General features: G+C 44.1%; 1 protein-coding gene across 10 annotated transcripts in view; it reads left to right on the forward strand.

Moving 5' to 3' along the window:
• LOC135906541 (early estrogen-induced gene 1 protein) overlaps window positions 1-21,725 on the forward strand; it is a 103,081-nt gene extending 81,356 nt beyond the window's left edge. For 4 of the 10 annotated variants that reach the window (XM_065437994.2, XM_065438010.2, XM_065438014.2 and 1 more), the window contains exons 8-9: window positions 12,225-12,417; window positions 20,973-21,725. In XM_065437994.2, the coding sequence (XP_065294066.1) occupies window positions 12,225-12,417; window positions 20,973-21,196 (417 nt within the window). In that variant the 3' untranslated portion in view covers window positions 21,197-21,725. Of the gene's footprint in view, window positions 1-12,224; window positions 18,440-19,348; window positions 19,989-20,972 lie in introns of those variants that run through there. The other 6 variants (XM_065438008.2, XM_065438045.2, XM_065438038.2 and 3 more) reach the window with 6 other exon arrangements.
• The last annotated feature ends 872 nt before the right edge of the window (window positions 21,726-22,597 follow it).

Raw genomic sequence — 22,597 nt, forward strand, 5'->3', positions numbered from 1 at the left:
ACTCGCTTCTTCATCACTTCTTCGGCCGCAGGAATTGCTGCAGGGGTCAATTTTTATTTATTTTTTAAAATTTTTTCACGTAGTTCTGCCGCGTCTTGTTGTGGAGGCCGCGGTTGGAAATGTTCATCATCGAAAAAATATTATTAAGTGCTGTCTGCTGGTTGCCAGTGCACTGCATAGCATGCGCTGCCAAAATATTTACAATGAGCTAGTTCACCGTCTGAACGCTGCTTACGCGCGGCGAGCTCCACGCTAACGCGATGTCTCCACAGTTGGACCATGAGAGCGTAAGTTTCACAGCGAGGCCATATTCTCGCTCACTTTTCTTGGACTCAGCGTTGCTGCTATCGCACGCTGTGCACTTTGTAAATCTCAAAAGCTGGTTTTGCAGATCCAAATTGACGATCGTGAATGCCGTCTTGTCAAGCGCACTATCAACCATGCCGCTGTCTCGGTTAAAAGAATCCAATTTCCGCTTCGTCACTGCCATTGACGCGAGTTCCTGGAGTTTTTCCTCGGTTCGAATCCTGTTTTGCTCCACATCGGAAGGCTGCAGCATCACCGTGTCACAGTGGACGCGGTCGCTGTCAGCTTCGCGAGCTCACGCACACGCTGGACCCACACCGTTCTCGCCAGTTTCGATGCCTTGCCCACTCGACGTAGCCTCTACATCACCCTCGATCTTGGGGAAATGCGACGACCTTTAATATTACCGACGACCTTTAATATTTTTCTTCCGCTTTTTTGCCGAATTTGTTCCGGGTATGAAACTTTCTTGCCAACCCGGGCATTGTTGCGTTTCTCAGTCCCTGCACGCAGTTTTTTAAAATGGCGTCTCAGCACGACGACGGCGTGCGGGCCGGCTCTCTTAGCAGATGACACCAGCCACCGCTGCCAATCGGGTGGCGCTGTCTTCTCACATGGGCTCATTCATCCAATAGGAAACAAATAATGTGCTTTTCTTTATTGATTGATTTTGCGCCATCCAATGGGCAAAACTGAGCGGCGGTGGTGGGAAACTTAAGCAGGAAGGCAGCTCTTTCAAATGAGACCGAGATGGCGGTGGTAGGCAGCATGAAACGGCAGCTGTGCGATGGGAAGAAAGGGCTATTTTAGGGTTTATTTTGGCTGGAATTCAGCCAGAACTCATTGCGCAAATTATTTCGCCTTAAATACTGGTTCTAGAAATGAGAAACTTGGCAGGTAGGTAGAAAAATAATTCTAGATTTCAGAAATAAAACTTCCACAATCTCGATTTTTTTGCCATCTTTTGATTATTAAGACCCGTGTCCCCCCTTAAAAATACCAACTTATGCATTTGTAGTATGAGAAAAAAAACCATATATAATGATATTCCTTGCTTATCGGATATAACAATAAAAATTTTGCCTTCTGGGTGGCGTCTTCTATGTAGAATAATGGTCATATTTGCGTTGTTAATTTGCACATAAACTAATGCTGTCCACACAGGGCGAAAAGTTTGCTTATGCGAGTTGGTATGGGCCGCTTTTACCACGGAGTGCGTTCCACCCACGCGCTGATTGCGAAAACTATGGAGAGCATCGAGAGTTGGTGCAACAGGCCACACGATGGCGCCAGCCGCGTCGCGTCTGTGCCGACCGCAATCATGCTCCCCGCATCCAGAGAAGATGAAAGGGGGAAAAGGGGGGGATAAAAAAAACGAAGCGGCATTCGCCCTTTCAGCATGGAAATGCGCCATGGAAGCAGGCCCGAAGTAGCGGGTAGCCCAGTTAGTAGAAGATGGTGCCAACGAAGCACAAAGCTGTGTCGCTTGAGATGAAGCTGCAAATTTTGTGAGTACAAGCCCACACAGGAGCGCCGCAATCATGACAGCTGCAACCAGGGGCCATGCCGATCAATGGAAAAGGCAGGATTTGTGTGCCAGTGTGAAACCCACATGATAGTGAAACCAACACAACATAAGCCGCTGACATTACCGAGCTCAGGGAGCATGTCACTACTGACGATGAAACAGGTGGTGCTTCGATGGAGGAGCTTCTCAGTGCAGATAGTGCTGACTCGTTCTGCAGAGAGATATCTGATGGGGCGATCATTGTCGCAAGTGACGGCGGTGTTGTGCGACGGAGGCGACGACAGCAACTGCATTGACGACAAGATTGACAATGACCCTTCTTTGACACTGACCCTGATTGAGTCGCTCATTGATTTCAAGCAAGCTAAATTATTACAGCCAGTATTCGCGCAGCAGCTGGACGCGATGCACACTGTGGTTGTGGACCTGAGACTCTTACAAAAGCAAGTGCATATTTCGGACTATTTAAGCCCACCTGATGCTTGACACGATGTTTAGAGTCATAAACAAATATCTTACTTTTCACAACCTTTTTTCTACAACACCAATTCTTTATCGTAAGTGGCAAATTTGGTTTCGAAGCTACAAAGGTATGTTCGGCAGCTTTTTTCTTTCTTTTTTTTTACAGCAGCCGAGATATAGCGAAGATTGGTTATAACGATCCGATTTTTCATTCTTCTTGATATCGTTGTAAGTGGACTGCACTGTATCGAGGTTTAAATTCATTACCCATTTTATTTCTGCATTTCTATGAAAACATTTGTCATTGTCACACTTCTGATCATTAGTGATCCTTTGTTTAGCAGGTGGAGAACTTTAACTAGGCTTACACACAGTGGCGTAGCTAGGTCGTCTGGCACCCGGGGCCCATAGGTCTTTTGTCACCCCCCCACCATGATGTAGTCGAGGAAGACGAAGATATCAACAATTTCCGGGTTTCAGCCCCAGTACAGCCGCCTTGGATACCACGCACGTTCCCCGGGTCCCCCTCTCCTTTGGTTTGTTTTCCAGAGATTGCGAATGCAGCAAATATACACGCTGTTTTTACTGCGCCAAATAACACAGGGTGCTGCATTGATAACGTGTGATAAGCCCATGTGCACATCTTCTGCCAGACTGTAAGGCTTGGCAGCCAATACAAATGCGGCATCGTGGAAAATGTGACTCACGTCACAAGTAACAAAAAATATCTTTATAATAAAGTTTTAATGACCAATTTTAGCGGCAATATTGCATTTGCAAAATTGAAGCCCGACATTCATATCTTGCCCAACAATAACTTCACAAAAATTGTCGTAGGTACTATGGCACGCAGTATTTTGTCTGTGGGCAGCCCTGAACAAAAAAGAAAATTAAATTGTTTGTCAGTGACGCTGATGTCCCCACCCTATTAGAAAACGCTACCTGCCTCCCCGCTGCACTGGTGCCAATGCTATGAAAATTACGAGTTCTCTTCATTCTGATCAATAAAGCCTTGTTTTCATTTGCTGCTATACAGACAAACGTGATTATCCGAGCTGCGGTACCACCGCAAGATTGAGAACAGAATACAGCACGCTTCGTGTCGATTCTTGGCGTCACCATAAAAAAAGAAAGAAAAGGCCGCGATGAAGCCCGTGCCAGTGAAAGCTTGCACTACTGTTGGTCTGCACTCGCAATGGAGAGGGTTGAGGGATCAACCTCACTAGTCCACTGTTTCATATTTTTTTGGCTGCTGCCATATACTGGGCGCCTCCCGCAGTGCCAAAGTACTGTAGGTTGTAGCACCCAAAACGATTTTGTTTAAGAAGCTTTTGTTGAGTTAATAATATGACTTCGAGTCCTCAATTCTTGAATTGAAGTGCTTCCTCTGTAAGTACTAATTACGGAATCATTAAGGATATGGTTATTACTTATCTGCCATATTTTTCGCGCTACCGAGTTCCTAGTAATCACAAAAAGACATAACTTCATAATCTCGATCGCGAAATATCCTTACAAAATTCACCTTTCTTTTTTATAAAATTCTGTGCAGCTGATACAGACACTGTACTTGTGACATGAAGTCACCCAACAACAACAGTTATCTGAAACTTTCGAGGGTAAGAAGGAAAGCGTGAAACATAACGGCAGGTTTCGCAGCGGCTTCTCAGAGCGAGCGGGAGAGGGGAAGTAAAAGCGAGCCAGACATTGCGGCGGGCCCACGACTACAGCCTGTCGAGTCATACGCCGCCAACTCCAGCTCTTCGGCCAAACCGAGTCTGAAGACAATCCAGAGAATCCCATTCGCGACTTTTGACGGCCCCACTTATGCAACGTCGCTCTCTACGAACGCTCCGCCGTAAACGTGAGCGCCGGGCGCGCTGGTTGAACGCCCTCTTGCTGCTGTCTTTGTTCGTCTTCGCTGCGTGTTCTGAACGGAAGAGGGACCCAAGAGCCCCAACGCCTTACAACGCCTCACTGTATGTTTAGCGACTCCTGCTCCCAACATGAACGGACAGCACGAGCGCACTCCACATGAAACGTTCCGCTAAGGCGAGTAGTTTAGCGACCATTTCGCGATTTAAATTTTTTAGCCCTCACATTCGTGCAATTATTTCGTGGGGTGTTGATAGAGCTGCAGTCGACAATTCTGCGGCGCAACGTATCGGGTGCATGAGCTAGGGCTACTGGATACAGGAGCATTCTTTGCAATTTGCGCCCAGTCAAGCCGGCGGAAAGAGGGTTGTCTTCAGGCGTATATGACACCCCCCCCAACTGGTCCCTTGCACCCGGGGCCCACGGCCCCCTGGCCGCCCCTGTTGCTACGCCACTGCTTACACAGTCAGTCGTTCCCAAATGTTTGGTTAGTATAAGTATTCGGATGTGCAGAATAGTTCATTTTCGAATGCAAATTAAATATTACACTCTTACTATTCATATTCAAAGCTTCAAATATTCGGGCGCACCTTGCTAGTTTTCTTATATGAAGAAAGAAAGGAACCTTCTCAGTCTGCATAGTTTCTCTGTTGATTTCTTTGTGTGTATAAGTACACTTTAACTGAACATTCGGAATGGGTCAAGGTTTTGTTCCCACTGCCTGCCTAGATTACAAGTTGTGCTAGCAGTTTCTCATTTGACTCTCAGCTTGCATTTTTTGAACTTTGACTCCTAAATTTTCTACTGACTACACTACAGAAGCATCCATTTACGGTTTACTCTTGTAGGGATATGGGAGTGCCAACGGTGATACACCTTTGCACTCTACACACGATGATTTCCGCACACCTACTCGACCACTGCAATGTAGCAGGAAAACCTAATTAATTTGACCCTCATTTAATTCGGAAAATCTGATAATTCAGACACATGCTCTAGTCCCAGCATGTGTATGCATTACATAATATACAGTCAGACCTCAATATATCAAAAATGGATATATAGAATTATTGCATATGTCGAGCACTTTCTACATCACTTGGAAAATTGCATGCATTTTTTATTTTTTATTTCGAACGGGGTCAGACATAAAATTAATATATCGAACTCCGCCACCCCAGACCATGTGCGCTTTGTTGACAGGCAGCAAGCATTGCCACAACACCCTCGAAGATAGTGGTGGTTTGATCGCCGGTCCCAACTGCTGCGCACTATAGCTGCACATATCAATCGCGCCGAGGGCACCATTTGAACGTTGCAGCATCCGCACGAGGCAGCTTGGCTAGTTCGACAACATCAACGACGCATTGCATTAGCCGCACTGACTCCTCAGTGCCGCGCCTCGCGAGGAATGGCTTCTTTTACATTGCCTACAGGACACGGATTTGGCCTCCACATGGTGACCTTAGGAGTGACTATTTGTAATTGTGAGGTCTGGGACTGATTTATGTGATTTATTTATTTTAAGTGTCGCTACGGTGGAGCAATTGCCGGCAGCAACTGCAAGGCTAATCCCACCAGTAGTTTACAACCACTCAACTCAGGAATGGTGGTTTGCATCCACAGAGACTCGTGATTGCGCACGCTTACTGGGCTCACTCAGACGCCTTGGCAGACGCCACTTCAATGGCTGCTGGACTAAAAAAAGAGAAGGTCTGTCCTGCCGCGTGCATTGAAAATAGTGTGATCCACTGGGGCGCAGTCAGGCTGTTGGCGGGGAGTGGCATAGACAGTGCGTCCTTTTTTTTTTTTCAATATACTTTTATACTACATGCTTTGTTATTGACAGTGTTTCAAAATGCTTCGATTGACGGATGTGGAGATCGCAATGGAAGTAGCAGCCAAACGAAGACCCTGCCGAGGTTGATCCCGCAAGCGCTGATATTGCCTTGCTCCCAATTTCAGCTGAGGCTGTAGCTTCTTTGGCCTTTCTGTGCCACTACTGCAGTGCAATAGAAGGCACCGGCTGCCAATAAGTAGGCCTCACTGCTGCAATACTTTCAGCCAAAGAAATGAATACTTCGTGTTACGCTTCAAGTGAGTATTTTTTGCGCCATGATTGGTTCATTGATTGACTTGTACAAGTTTTTGGCGCATTTTCTACTTGATAGCTATTTCACGATTACCACGCGGTTCGATATATCGAGATTCGACTGTAGAATGAAAGTCTTGTTAATTCGAACATATTTTGGCCGCACATTGTTTAATTTGGGCAACTCTCGGAGCTCAGGAAGCACGGAGCACTGCAAATGTGCGAAAGAGTTTGAGTCATCAGGGGAAATTGTACTTGAATGAAGGAACACCGGAATGCTGCGTGCCTATTTGTGCCTTTATAGCCTTCATTTTTGCGTTTACCAGTATGCGTGTAACATTGTGCTGGCAGTGTCTTCAAACTGCATAGTCACCATGCATGATCACGTCAATAGCAAGCACGGTTTTGTTCTCAGTGATTCCGGCGAACAGTCATTTCGTTTTGACTCGGGGACCCGCATCAGCCGCGTGCCTTACGAACTTTGTGGTCGCCGTCCATGATTGTGTCAATAGCGACGGCGGTTTCATGCACAACGGTTGCATCCACAAATGTTGCAGCAAACAGCAGGTTCATTTTGACTAGGTGCATGTTTGATTAGGTGCGTGGCTGTGCACTCAACGTCACAAACACTGTAGAAGCTGTCACGGATGAAAAGCACCGCCTAAATCGCTATGGATGGACGATCTGTTGATGACCAGCTCACTGTTGAAGAAATCACCAGCAAGTGTGTACGGTAATGATACGCGTGTTTGGATAAAGACATGCACTGTGGCCAAGTTGCACAAGCAGTCACAAGGCCTTCGCCACTTGCAGGCACAAGGCCTTCGCCACTTGCAGGCACTAGACAGCCATGCAATGACAAGAATTGCAAGTTCCACACTGCTTTTGTGTAAAATAAAAGCTGGATCTGCTGATTAATTTAGTAAATAAAAGCGTGTTGATGTAGTGAGCATTGGTTTGTTTTCTTGATACTCATGATGATTCAACATTCAGTTAATTCGGACATTTCTTACAATCCTGTGAAATCCAAATAAACAGGGTTTTACTGCACCATAAGCCACTGGAGCCTCGAATTTCTGCATATAAACGGTACCGCATTATAACGAAAATATTTTTCAAAGGCTGTGCATGTGCAAAAGGTGTAGACCAAACAGCTGCTGGTGTCTGGGAATTGAAGCATGTGACTGGAATGTGCACTCTCATTGGTCTTGTGGTTCCTCCATTTTTCAAGTGCGATACAGCGACTGCGAAGCATTTTATTGACTCTGCACATCAAACCGAAACTTCGGCCACTGACTCCTGATGACACATTGCTGGTTAGGCCCAGCCGACAGAATCAATAGGCTTCCATCGATTAGGCTAAAGCCCTTGCATCTACGCGCCACCGCCGCTTTCTTAAGTAGCGACAGCTTTTGTTGTGTGCCGCCTTTTCCCCTCACACCAAATCCGGTTCCGGCATTTCCGGTTTAAAAATTTCCGGTTCCGGCGTTTCCGCTTCCTGGAGTTGCGCTGCGGGAATTTGTGCTTTGACTGCTGTTAGACGATGGTGAGGCGCCCGCGCGTGCTTAGCAGAGCTGTGGCAGTCACCATAAGAAGAATGCAAAGGGGACAAGCTGTTGTATTCCGCTGAAGTAGTAGTTCGCGGTCGCTGTTGTCCAAAGGCATGAAAAACGGCAGTGGTCTCCAAGCACCCAGGCACTACATTCCACTGTACGTTGTCGCTCGTGCCACAACCCGTCGCAGGTTGACGCTGTGGGGAGCACCTGCCTCCATTTCCTCCCGCGTACCCACGGCGTCCAGTTCGCACGTGACGACGGGTCGGGCCAGCGTAGACAAGGGAGAGAGGCACTGTGCGCCCTCCCTTTCTCCGTCGCTCTGGTGACGCGCGTACCCCTCTCCCCCTACGCGGCTCACGGGAAAGGGAAACGTATCTGGCGGGCGAGGAGGACTTCCCCTCGCAAAAAGGTAAAAAGGCATAAAAGCGCACCACCGGGAGAAACTTGGGACGCCGACACATGGACCGCCTGGACGACAGCACCTGCTGCATCCCGTGAGTGATCTCGTTTGTCTGACCCACCCAGACAACGAGGCAAGCCTATTTACTACTATTACTGAGAGGACGTCCCTCTGCGAGTGTTCGCTATTGCTAATAGCAATAAACGTTATTACCGTTGACACCACTGGTTGCCTTATTCGTTCGAACCCGGCATAGCTGCGATTCCCGCGCTACGGGTTGGGAGTACCACGAAGCGACTGCGTGGGGCTAGATCCGGAGCTCGCCTTCAGCCCTAGCCGCACGCAGAGTGGAACCCCCACAACGCGAAACAGCGAACATGAGCAGATCGCTGGTTACAGTAGGCGGTGGTTCTTGGATGGAATCACATTCACAGTTTCAACCGCAGCTCGTGCAATTAAAGCCTCACCAGCGGCGCGAATGTAAACAACGCTAAAAAACAAAGTGTCACTTCCACTCGAAACAGGAAGCTGCAGCTACGTAAGTTCCGCTTGCCACCGGAAGCTAAGGGGGTGAGTTGGAGAGGAGCGTGGAGAAGGAGGGCAGGTTGGCGGTACTTAACCTGGTCGGCGGAAACGTGTATGGAGGGGCTTTAGATTAGGCAACCCTCACATGCCTGCCAATCAGCACAATGCTGCCGCATTTTGTTTTTTTCTTCCTTCGTTCCTTGTATGTTGGGTCACTCTGCCTCTCCTCCGATTCCTACAAATTGTTCTCCCCTCAGCCGGTGCACCTTGTTAAGAAGTGCACTCGCCGGCTCACTTGTCTGGGATTTCCCAGTAACTGCATTATAACCAGGATTTCTTCTTGCACGGCTGCACTATAAGCAGTATGCATATACATTGAGTTCTATGAGAAGATAAACAGGACTTCGAATTATATCAGGTCCTGCACTGTAAGCAGTTACCTTATAAGTGGTCTGAGCTGTGATACTTGACAGGCCAGCTAGCTGACTGACAGGCTCCTTGTAGAGAGTGAGCTATGTAAACAGAGCTAGAGTGCATTAGAACGGGGGAGTGGGTCCAGCGGACGAATTGGCAAGCACCGAGGATGATGCAAAAAACTTTGAAGCAGCGCTGCTGTTGCCTTATGCTGAACCTCCAGCTGTTTCAGCAGCACCCATTGACTGAGACAAGCTCGTGGGCCGAGTAGCTGTCATCTGTTCAATGCACTGTCGTTGTTGCGTCGTTTGTATCGTTTCCATCACTCTTTCTCCATGTTATTGACTAAAGGTCGTACAGGACTACAGGAAATAAAATCACTGTTTCCGCCACCGAGTATCAAAATAGATGCAGCAGAGTGATACGCCTGTCAAAGCTCCATGCAGCTATGGTAGGGTCTCCGATGCGACCAGCATCCAGCCGGCACATGGGGCGTTCGTTCAGGTGAAGGTGACGGTGGTGCCACCAGCTTTTCAATAAAAAAAGCCTCAGTGGGGAGCCCACGCTGGATCCACTCCCCCTATTTAGTACACTCTTAACAGATTTCCAACTTACTGGTTAAGGGTACGGGCTGCCACAGCGTTTGCTTCAGCAAAAGACTCGGAGGCTTCTTCATGTGTGGGAAAGCAAGGCAGTAATGTGCGAACTTCCATGCCTTTCTACAAGCTAATACAGCCAGATTTCGAATGACTTGCCTGATGGTGCTGGTAATGCACTTCCCATAGGCAGCGTCCATATGAGGAAGGTCTTCCTCGCTCCAAAACATGTTCACCCACCTGATCACCCACCTGATGCAAGAACTCATGCACTCTTTACAGCACTGTCTACAATGAAAGTTTGTGTGTAATTCCAATCCACACTAAAATAATTTAGAGCATTATATGCCTAGTGAGCTATTTTAATGGAAACAGATTTCTTTTTGTTAAAATGAGGCTTAACCACTGTGCTGATGCTTTCTTGACTATTCATTCTTTGAGCACGGTGTACACTAGATGGTCAAGTAGCCATCGCAATCTATTTGCTAATTAACTAAAATAGGCAATTAACCTTTGATTACTGGTTTTGACACCAACATTCCAGTGGTAGATAGGAGGACGCTGCAAAAGGTAAAATGAATTAACACATTTTAAGAATGCCATCTGTTTTCATGATATTTCTTGACAAAAAATTATTTTCCTGCTTTGATACCAAAACTGACGTAAGTGTATGTAGCATGTGGTGTGTGTGTGTGGTGTGTGCATGCATGCGCATCTGTGTGTTCCTTGCTTCGCTGGAAATCCTTCATGCTTATAGGTGCTTGCACTTCCTCTTGCTATTTCTGTCTCTACCGCTGACTACCAACTGCATTTAAATATGTTTCAAATGAGCATTGTGAGTTTTTTCATTGTATGTAGAGCATGGGGCTGCTTGATGGGGATGTTTTGTTGCACTGTTCAAAGATTAATTCAATCAAAGAACAAGGTTATGCCATAGGTATAACTGGTAAGCAAGAACTAAATTAAGGTACTTATTTTGTATCTGTGTTACAACCTTTGATATGTAGCAGTACATTGTAACTCTTCAGTCGCATACCTCTTAAGAACTGCAGGTTCTGATGGCCACTGCTTTCACATCCCCAGGCACCGCTGGGGTTGTTTTTTTTATCTGTCACTGATATCTCTTTAGGTGCAGTGATGTCACTTTCAAACACATTGATTGTTGGGCTTAAGTGAGATCATGTGGATATTATGAAAAGAATGGCGAATCTCCTATCAGTGCTGTTCCATGCCAGTCTTATTATCCACTGCTCATGGTCCACTGATCCCATTGATAACATGGGCGGGGTGTCGCTCTGACCTCTGAGGAATTGTGAAAAGGCATTGGCATCAAAAGAGGCATCGCTGCAAAATTGTGACCATGATGTGTGGTTCTCAAGTACATTGATCAGATGCCTGCAATTCCAGTGAAGGTGCCATGCTATACGTAGAGTTTAGCACTTCCTGTTAAATCTGAAAAATACCCCATCCTCCTCCTGCTCTTTCTTTTCTTGCTTCTTTTTTCTTTCTTCTTCTTTACCTTTTTGCCAGCTTTAGCCAAGAAAAGGATCAGTGGAAGCAAATTTACCTGAGAATGATCGGGTGCACAGTTGCGAGCCTACATGTGCTTAGATCCAAGGAGCTATGCAATGTCAAAGTGGCACATCAGCCTGCCACCTGAGCGATGTTTACTCTGTTCTTAGTTTCACTTTTGCACCATCATGCAGAAGTGAAGTTGTCTCTAAGAGGTATTGATTGAGAAAAATGAGATCTGGCCCTGTGATCCCTTATGGGCACGCAAGTGTACCATTCAGGACTTGTTACCTGCCATGGAGGCTTAGTGGGTATGGCGTTGCGCTGCTAAGCACAAGGTCGTTGGTTTGATTTCTGGCCACAGCGGATGCATTTAGATGGCGGCTAAATGCAACAGTCCTTGTGTACCGTGCATTGGGTGTACATTAAAGAATGACAGGTGGTCAAAATTAATCCGGAGTTCCTCACTATGGCTTGCTTCATAATGAAATAGTGGTTTTGACACATAAAACCCCAGAATCTAATTTTAATTTTTAAGGACTCCTTGTTGGAGTCCAGTCTACGAATTACGTGTCTTACTGCTTGTTCAGTAGTCATTCGCATCACAGTGCTTTACAGTGCTAATATGCTTGCATGTAAATTTTTTTGTACTGTTCCATCCTGAAGCTTAAGAGAGAAAGAAAGCTTGCACTGGTTGTTTACATGTTTCTAATTTCCTAGATTTAAATTTTTGTAGCACTTCCTTGCACACCCCTTGCACATACATGCCAACAAGAGCAATAAAGCAATGCACTGGTGTCTAGCCTGTTTTCCTTTGGCCCATGGGCACAGCAAGCAGTCCATTTCAATGTGCATAGGTTGTAACTTTGTTGTGATGACAAAATGTCCATCATAGAGGCGTAACTCGGATATGTATACTTGAAGATTTTTTTTCCCCTCATTTTATCTTTTGTTGCAGAAACAGATCACTGAGGAACACCGCATGGACTCGACACGTGTCAATGCTGACCAGCTCATTGAGGATCTCATCCGCGACACAAACCTCGAGGCAGAGCCTGCCGAGGGACAAGGGCTGCAGCTCTTCATAGGAAAGGATGGAGTACCGGCTCTCAAGACTGGCACTTCGAGCAGCCTCAAAACCACCACCTCATGTGATTGAGCTCTCTCTTTGTGCAGCAGCCTTCTCTGCCCTGTGTGAGCTGTACGTCTTTCAATGTCTTCATTCTTACTCGCTCTCTTGGCCCCTTCCTTTTTCCCGCCCCTTCATACCTGTGAAACCTGCTTTGCTTTATCTCTACTTGCGAATGTGCTTCCAACATTTCCTCACCTTTAGTTGCAGAAGCTGCCTTGGTTTCCTTCTTTTTCTGTGTACTTATTTGCTGAATTTGTTTCTCTTCCAAGCACTGTTGGCTTGTTGTGCTCACAACCACCATTGTGACTAGTTTAGTTTCAGTTACTTCCAGTCTGGCAGGAGATTAAAACTGAAATATAGTTTGAAGAAGCGTGACAGGCCACTGCTAATGGAGCAGCATTGCCAGGACTGCTTATGGTTACTTTCATTATGCATATAGCCAGGACACAGCATAGGCTGTTGCTCTTAGAAGTGCCCTTCTTCATTAGCGACCCTCTTGCATTGTCCCCCTTCTGTTTTACTATTTACAGTGGGTTGTCTTGTTCTCTAGAACACTTCTTGGGATTTGATTTTTTTTTTCCCCCTATGAAATCCTATTCACCGAGAGCCTTTTTACTTCACAACTGCAGACACAGCTGGCACAGCCGAGCTTTATACCATGTCATGGCAGGGTGTAACAGAAAAAGTAACACATTAACTTTTAGGCCATACAGAGAACTTGAAATTAAAAAAAAAAATTCTGGTTTGTTTAATTGGCCAGAAGTGGTCCCAAACCTTGTACTGCAAGAAAAAAAAAATTAAGCCTGGCTTTTAAACGTCAAGATAACGTATTCTGTAGGGGCTCTTGAGTGCATGAATAAATCCTAGCAAAATTATTTTGATTGGTAGCTGATCACAGGCAGCCAAATGGAGCAACCTGCTCTGTTTTCACTCCTAACAATCTTTGCATACACAAGTGCTTGTGCCAATGCACAGTACCTCTACCTAATATTCGTTCATCTTTATAACTACAGCAGGTGATAAGAATTAGCTAAAATTGCAGCAGGGTTTAAGAATGTCAGCGCTATAGTTAAGTTTAATATTGTTTTCTTTTGTACATTAATTGGGTCACCAAACCTGCTAACAGAAGCTTTGGAAAAGAAATGATTGCATCTTAGTGTTGTGCCGAACTTAATTCAGTGACATAGGTTGTCGATTTTTCCTTTTTCTTCCTCCCTTCCTCTTGCACTTTTTTCCTGAGGACTTGTGTGTATAAAGTTGAAAGGCACTGAAGCCTTTTATACAGATTTGCAATTTTCCTGCTGTTACACTTAAGCAAACAAGATGAAGTGTGGATACACATCTCAGGATACCCTCGAGGCCTCTGTATGCAGACTAAGATATTTGACATTTTTCTTGCCCGATAGAAGGAAGCAGGTAGCACCTTCTCATTCTGTGCTCATTTAAGCAGTGCAAATATAGGCTGTTGAGTTTGCAAGTCATATACACTGTCCTGATTGCATGGCTACACACTGTTGCTGGAAATATGTAAATTTTTTCCCCTCATGCTGGCATCCCCTTTCTTTATTTCCAAGTTTTCTGTAATTCTTTCTGCTTTCTATGTGAATTCAGCTTCTGAAAGCAAGATACTGTTTTGTAGTGACTTCTAAGTGGTGTTTAACAATTCAGAAAAAAGTTGGAGATAATGTTTTATGACTGCTTAGGCCATACTCCTTGTTTTCTATGTGGCACTTTCTGTTGGTTTCTTTTTTATTAATAATAATATTATTATTATTTACTTTATGTCTAAGAATGTCTTGTCACTGATGTTTATTCCAAGTCCTTGCAAAGACAGGTGGTAAAAAGTAGCTATGGTGTTAAAGAGTCTGTCTCACAGATTAGGTGCAGTAACTCTGAATTATGGTTTCCCAATTCTAACTATTCCTTACATTGCACCCTATATTCCACCTCCTGAATGTTCATTTAGTCTGTGCTTAAAGCCGAAAATTCTTTTCTGGTCCATCATTTTGCCTGCTTTTTTTAAATTTAAGGATGTGGGGCCTTTGAGAAAATTTCACATAATGGCTAGAATGACAGTAAGCTCGCATGCTTCTGCACACTTCGAAATGTGCAAGAAAGCAAGTGTGCAGATTTTGTCGTTTCCACATGCTTTTCTACCCAGCCATCGTTTTTATTCTCTACTGTTTGTTTCTTTGTTTTTGTTGGGGGTTACTGCATTTTGTGCAGATATAAGGATTTGAGTGTATATTATGCCCCAACTTGCATGGTACACAGCACTAGTATAAGGCAGTGAAAAAACAATATGGAATGAAAGTTTTTGAATGCATGGACCAAGTGTTATCAGAATGAATGATTGTATTTCGTGCATATATGAATGTGTGCATGTGTAAAATTTCACTGAATGTGTGCGTATTGTCAATACCTGTCTCGGTGTTCCGTGTGTTCTGTTCTTGTTGTCAGAATGCATCATGCCTCCATTTGCTAATACCTGCTTATCTTCAGGAACTGCGTTGTGCTATGTTTCACTGCTTAGCTCCCGCTTTTGCATGGCTGTGAACATGTCCTCCATAGAATGAATGTGCTTTCTCCTTATTTTTAGCAACTGCTTTCCTTTCTTCTTCTCCATCACCTTTGCTTTGCTCACTTGTTGAGACCAAATGTGTGCCTTCAAGTTGCTTTATATGAATGCTCTAGAATGGTTGTTCTTGAATGGAAGGGCATGCTGAGCCGTCCTCTCGCATCTGCCCAGTGAGCTCTCACGGTAGCTTTTCTTTTCTTTTCTTTTCTTTTTTTTGTGAAGAAGCTTTCTTTTTTTTCTCGATGCACTTCTCTCTAAAGAAAAGGACATATTTATGAGTTTGTATTGTGTAGTGTGTATTTATAGGATTTCTAGCAGCTTAGATGTTGAATATTGTGCTTTAGACATCGGTTTACATTGGCATGTGAGTGAGAACTGGCTTCTTCAAAGGGGTATAACTAGAGCACATTACTTCTTTACCACTGCTGACTAACATGCTGATAAAAATAAAAGCTCAGGGAAATTTCAGACTTGAAAGCAGTAATCTCGATACTTGAGAATCAAGAAAGAGGTAAAGTTACTGCAATCATAAATTTGAGACAACTCTTGGATTATGCTTAAAGACAAAGATTTTCTTTTTGCTATAAGAGTTGCAAAATGGAGTTAACGAGACGTGGTGTCCTCTCTTTTTTTAATGTCTCCCCTCCTCCCATTTTATATTGGAGATTGTGAGACTGTATGTGTTTATTGCTCTATTCTTTGTCTTAGAGCAGTCGGAAGCATGACAAGCACCCATTTGATGGAGTATCAAGTAATATGTGCTAATGCACATTCTTTGTTTTATTGCTGCAGACATTCTAAATTCTCATTATTACTGCTGAGCTAGCCACAGTTCAAAATGGGTCTCACTTTACATTAGGTTTCCCACAACCAGCACAATTCTCAGCACACAGTAGCATAACCTGCTTTCAAGTGATATGCCATTTCTTTAACCATGTCTGGAGCAAGTAGTTCCTTCTTTTCTTTTGTGTGCATGTGTGTATTTTTGGTCAAGAGCAACAAGTGCGTTCTCTTGAAAGAAGTGGAATGTGTGTGCCATGAGTGGCGCTGAAGTATAATTTATGCTTCCGTTTTTAATGTGGTGTGTGTCCATTGCAGAATGGAGAATGCCTGCTTTCTCCTTCTTGGTTGTTGGGTTCCAGTGCATGGACTGAGCGGTAGAAATGCAAGGGAAATGTGGCCGTGACTGCACGAAGAACCTTCTTTTTGTTTGCTTGTGTTGAGAAAGATAAATTGTTATTGCATGGCATCCAAAGTACTCCAGTGCATTCGATTTACAGCCATGTATATGAAAAAGCACAATGCCACGTGTATCGTTTTTTATTTGCATAATCTTGTAGAGTTATTCGCCTTTAACTGAAAAATTGTTGGCAAGCTGACAAGCTGAACATAAAATTATTGGCCTGATGCACAGTGCATTTCCTGGGATTTCTACCTCTCATTAGCAACTGCCCTTCCCATTGAACAGAGAGCATCCCTTGAATGATTTCATATGTGTGCAGAACTTGGGAGAAACTTCCTGAAGGATGTAATAATTGTGCTAAAATGGAAGCATAGAGCCGGCCTTTTGCTTCCATTTTGCCTTCCCCTTTCTTCCTGGCACCTTCCACTGGAATGCATGTGACCTTGCTGTGGCACGAGTGTTGTGTGTGGACCACACATTTGTCAGATAGACACACACTATGCTCAGCTCCTTACTTGTTAGTCAATGCCATTAAATACTGCAGTGAATTAATTTGTCTTGTAGGGCATGTAGCCAGCTTTGTAGCATTGGTGTTCTTTCAACAGAGTTGTGAGTTTGCACATACCAGTGGCTTATTCTGGGGCCACTGGCTGCAGCTTCGGAGTGGCGCAGCAAAACCACCATTCAGATGCTGTCTGGTGCTAATTACATCGCATGAGCAGCCAGCATCACAGAATGATGCAGGCAAACTGGCACTAGTGACAGTAAGATGTTTAGTTGTGATGTTCTCATAAAATGAACACAAATCAAACAAAGGCTAACTGATGTGCTGAAGCGAATTCAATGAACCTTCCCAGATTTAGCCAGTTGTGTCCCTGCTTTGTTCTTCCACATTAATATCTTACTTGGCAACAGTGAAATTTTACTTTTCACACTTCAGAATTCATTCTCTTTTTTTTTAAGCTGATTTACATGCTTTTAGGCACTTAGTGGCGCAACACTTCATCATGGCACCTTCATTGTTGGTCTTAAACTGATTTCGTAATAACCTTCCTGCAACATCACTAAAATTTGAGTGTGGCACACTTAATTGCATGTGTGCACTGAGTGAGTAGTTTGACTTCATGTGCTTGGTCACCAACTTACTAGGTGCCATCAGTTCAGAAAGCCTGCTGTGCTACTCCGAAGGCGGTCAGTAGTCATTGTGTTATGCGAACAACCAGCTTAAGAACCTGCAGTTTCTAGTCATTCCCATTGCACCTGTGTTGAAGTGTGGTTTGGAAAAGCATAAATGCTCTCTCTCTCTCTCTCTCTCTCTCTCTCTCTCTCTCTCTCTCTCTCTCTCTCTCATTTCTTATCAGCTGTAACTTGAAAAAAAAAATAAGTTGAAGTAGACTGACCAGATAGTAATGCATTCTTGCGCAAAGTTCTCATCCATGCCACATGTTTCTTCACTTAGCAAAATAATTGCAGTGTTTTTGAAAGTTTAGCAAATGATTCTTGTAACTGTTTTGTAAATTTTATGCAACTTGCATGAAAATTCTATACCAAGTAGGCCATTTGTCTCCTCATTAATGTTCCAATGAAGTTGTGTGTTTGCAGTGAAAAAAAAAACAAAAAAAGATGCTTATGTGAGGGCTTGCTTTAGTTATTTAACCATTTCTAAATGCCACTAATGTTGCAGAAACTCAAGAAATCAACTGCCAAGGTGTCTGAAATATCAGCATTCTTTTAACAGCAGCCAAAATAACCAAGATTTTTGTTATCCCCTTCTTTAAGAACTCGGTAATGTTATAGTAAATGCCATAATTTCCCCAATCCTTCTTTAAAATAGGTTTGTTACTACCTGTTACGTACGCTAGCATTTTCAGCTAATCCATAATTATCCGTGCAGTCATTGTTCACCTGTAATATAAGATTTTTTATTTTGTTGCAGCAGGTGTAATGTCCGCTGCTTTTTTTTTTCTCTCTAGGCAGTGTGGGGCAGATACTTAGCCACTAGCAATGAATCATAATGAAAAGTTTTCTGTTTCTGCACATCATGGTCATTGTAAGATTTGCAATCAAGGAAAGGTTAAGGTGCATTTTATCCCCATTGAAAAGTGAAGATTGTTGTAGTACAAAAGACATTTGGGCAAATGGACGTATTCGTGAGCAGAGCACAAGTGGAATAATTTGACATTTTTGGATTTTTGCTCTTTTCCCTGCCCCCAAGTTTTTGCCACTTTGTTTTCATGTTTTTCATGAATGTGCATGCCAAATAAATTGACAGTAATCTGTCATGTTGTGTTTTGACCGTTGGGTGCTCACGCAGCTTAAACCAAAGCATGCCAGTCAGCACGGCATTTCCTTTGGCACTTTGTGTTGTATGCTAAGGCAAAACTTGTTGCATGCATACTATTCAGTGGTATTTCATAACTTTATTCTGTTAGGCAAAGTGGAAGATTTCACTGCTGTATTTTGCCCAGTTTACCTATTAGTTTTCTCCTAGTCTGGTATGGGGATACAAGCAATTAGCAGTAAATGGAGGGCTACAGCAGACTGCCAGCTCAAATTGTAGCCAAAGTCTTGGCACTGACTACAGGCTGCTCCAACTGGAGCTTCATTAACCCTTGGTGCTGATTACCAGGCTGGCTTTTACACAGCTTTTGCCTTGCATAGTAATATTTAGTCTTCTGTCTATAGTGTACTTTTGCCATCTGCACTAATATTTTTTCTTTCTTTCTCGCAGCAGTGTCAAATAACATTCATAAACTAGTAATCTGAAGGTATTAGTTGGCATTTGTTCTAGCTGGATACCTCAAAATATTATGTCATCTACTTTAAAGGGCTGACATTGTCTAGTGAGCATTCCCCTACCTGAAGACATGACCAATTTACTTCACAGGTGCCACTAAGACAAGCAGTGGACATATAATGCTCTGATAGGCGTGAGCAATGAGTCACATTAGAATCTCGGTGATACGAATCTCTTGGGCGGGCGAAAAAAAGAATTGTATCACCCAGAACGTAAAAAAAAAAAAAAATGAGGGAAAAAAACTGGAGAAGCTGCAATAAAATTACCGACTGGTCATTTTTTTTTTTTTCTGCAATCCTGGGGCCTTCCTTTGTCACATGGCGAAATAATGCGAATACCGAGCTGGATGTACGAAAATTGCAGTGCGTTTTTCTTTCTTTTTTTCTTTTAAGAATCTGCAGGTGTCGCACCGCTGACCGCGCAGCTTTCCGTTCACGCAGCACCGCCGTCTTCGTATCGCCGTAAATACGAGCGGTTGGAACTTCAGGCAGCCGCAATAGCTTATTTTACTGTACACAAATAAAAGTAAAAGTGAGCGCGAAAAAGAAAAAAAAACAATAAAAGCGTCGCAATTCGTTGCCGCAGTCGCGTGGTGCGCAGGAAACGCTCCCATTGGCTTACGCAAATTTGAATGACTCGCATGCTTGTTTCGTGCACGTTTTGGCAGCAGCGACCTTCACACTTCGCGTGTTCCGAGGCTGACATTCGAAGATCCGCCTAGTTATCTCAAGTTTCTTTTGTTGTTGCATCCTAGCTGCTGCCTGATGGTGATAAGGGCATGATTTGCGCAAGGGAATGTTTGCGGCGGCGAAGCCACTTCGTATCATGCGACCTGACTGCTGCAAAGGTAGCAAAGTTTCAAATTGTCATTGGCCACCGAAGACAGCGGAAAGGGTGGGATACAGAGATAAGGTTACCCATCGAAGTGAACGCCGCTGATCTTGCTGACGCGGTAAGAATAGGTTGCATGCTATCGGGAACCAGCACTGGCCAGGAGGCGCTACGACAGACAGCTTTAGCGGGCAACTAAAATATGCTGACACCGTCCAGTAGGGAGGCTATGAAGATGGTACGGCATATTTAACGATAACAGACGCGCGCCTATATCAACATTTGCTTTTCCCAAGGAGATTGAAGAAAAACTGGTGGAGTGGAAACGATGTCCCGAAGGTGAAGCCGCACAGGAGGGGCACGATAAAACTAAAAATGAACGACAAAAAATGGTGAAGCGCTTTTCACACACTTTCCACGAGTTAATCAACCTCCTTGGTTAATCATGGCTTATTTTACTAGACAGATACTTATTTACATGTATCTATGTATTACTGGTTTTAGTATGAAATCTGAATATCCTGGCATACTGTATTGGGAAGAACGTCATCAATATTCAGAAGAGGTTATTATCTTCGTTGGGAACAACCAGCTTTTATTTTCTAATTAGGCTAGCATTACAATAACATTCAAATCACTTAATCTCTTAGCAGAGATCACCCAACAAGGCCCTGTTTCAGGTGAAGGAGGGGCAAGCATTGGCTTCACCTTACTTTGTTAGAAGCTACGAGAGCTTCCACTCCAACAGCTTTGAAATCCTTTGCCGGGTGTGTTGAGCGCATGTGCTGCTACGCCCTAGCACGTAGGTTCCCTGTCATGTGAGGAGCCGTGAAAAGTGCGTCTCGAGACGATGGGTGAATTTTCTGGCACGAAATAACGTTTATGTGCTACTGAAAACTGTCCACCGCTCGCCAGGCTGAGTTAGAGCACTGCTGTTGGCACACAAAGCTTCAGCACTGGTTGCCTCTTGCGGCTCCTGATAAAGTTGCAAGGCGTTTGAAAACAACTGACTGCACGATACTGCAAAACGCAAGCGAAAGATTGCATAGAAATGTAAACAAACTCGCTGGCAAAGGACTACTGTCCCAGTAAGGCTTTCGTGCAATGATAAAGTTCAATTTTAGGTTTACTGCGCAGTAAAAAAAAAACTGCTTTATAACACGCATGGATTTATGAACATTGCAGGGTATGGGGCGAGAGATAGTGTCCGCACACTCGCTGGGGCGGAGTCAAGGCGACATGACGTAGGTCACCCTTTCAACAGGAACGTGACAGGCGCATCGGCGCAGCCGCTCTGCCGGCTCTGCAAGCCAGTGCCTGGCGCTACCAGCGTGCGAGCGCCTGCTTGCCAGGGATCGTGCAGCGGCTCGGTTGTTGGTATCATCCGCCACAGCGCGAAAAGCGGTTAGCAACATCTGAAATTTAGCGCGTTGTAAGCTAATTTACTTGGGACTTTCGAAAAAATTCGTATCGGGCGTGATCGTATCATCGAGATTCTACTTATTTGCAAACACCTCTAGCAGTATTTTTTAAAAATTGACAATTTTAAATTCAAGTCTTGTCACACTGGCATTTCACATGTATCCAAAATGGGAACACGAAAGAGGAAGGTTGTGGTGTTCTTGGTCAAGAAGCAGAATGGTTCAGCATGCATTTTTCAAGTTTGCCACATCACAAACATGGTGCCAAAAAACGGATGTGCGGGGGTGGGAAAGAACACCTATTTTTTTGACCAGCTGTTACTACTGCAATTTTTTATATCGCTTCGACAAAACTTTTAAAATGCAGTGTTTTTGTCAGATGGAGCTACACTGTTGTGCCGATTTTCAAAAGTTAAACTTTATACAAAAGAAAAAAAATTGTCAAAAATTGAGAGGTTCATTGGTTGTATGGATGTTGCACGTTTTGACTAACTGAATAAACTGAGTATTACTGTGATGCCCTCTGTTTTGTGTTATTGGGAGAATTGAAAATGTGGAAAGCAAGAATGTTCACCTGCTATTCAAACTGACCCAATCGGTTAAGATTTAAATGGTTTATGAAACCCTATTTGTTTTGTACCTGGGATCAGTTGAAAGTGGCTCCATTTGTAAAGGGTACCAACAGGTATGATTTACAGGTTCCAATAGTGACTTCCTATTGGGTACGAGCAGTTAAGACCCAGAGGATGTCGTGAAACTGAAGGCACGACTGCAAATGCTTTTTCATTATTAAACGAAGCATTTGATACAAGTGGTCAGACTTCATTTGCTTGTTCCTGCCTAAGTGGCTTATGAACCACATTTACGGTTCTAGCTGGGACTGGTTGCAACTGTTTCCACTTGCAAGTACTATGTATTTTGGTTTAAAATAGTTGTTCCAGTTGAACTCACATTTACGGTTCTAGCTGGGACTGGTTGCAACTTTTTCCACTTGCAAGTACTATGTATTTTGGTTTAAAATACTTGTTCCAGTTGGGACTCGCCTGCTGTTGTCTGCCATGATCAGTGAACTGTTCAGTTGCAAAGTGTAACCAACCACAAAAAATGTACTATCCTGTTTGGGGTTAAGATTTCCTTATATTCATGGGTACAGAAAAGTTGCGTAGATTTTTTATCCAGCAGTGTTTTACAATATGGCTCTGAAATGGAGGACAAAAGTAATTTTGGCAGAACACCACTCGTGTTTGCATACGCACTTCGTAGCCCAAATGACAGGCCGCCCTGGCTCACTTGGGCTGCACTGGCATGCTTTGGAGCGATTCCATACCAATAATGCAACACTAGTATTCACCAAGAGCAACAGATACTCAGCTGTACGCCTTGCCGCGC

Source organism: Dermacentor albipictus, chromosome 1, assembly GCF_038994185.2.
Source record: "Dermacentor albipictus isolate Rhodes 1998 colony chromosome 1, USDA_Dalb.pri_finalv2, whole genome shotgun sequence".
NCBI lineage: Eukaryota > Metazoa > Arthropoda > Arachnida > Ixodida > Ixodidae > Dermacentor > Dermacentor albipictus.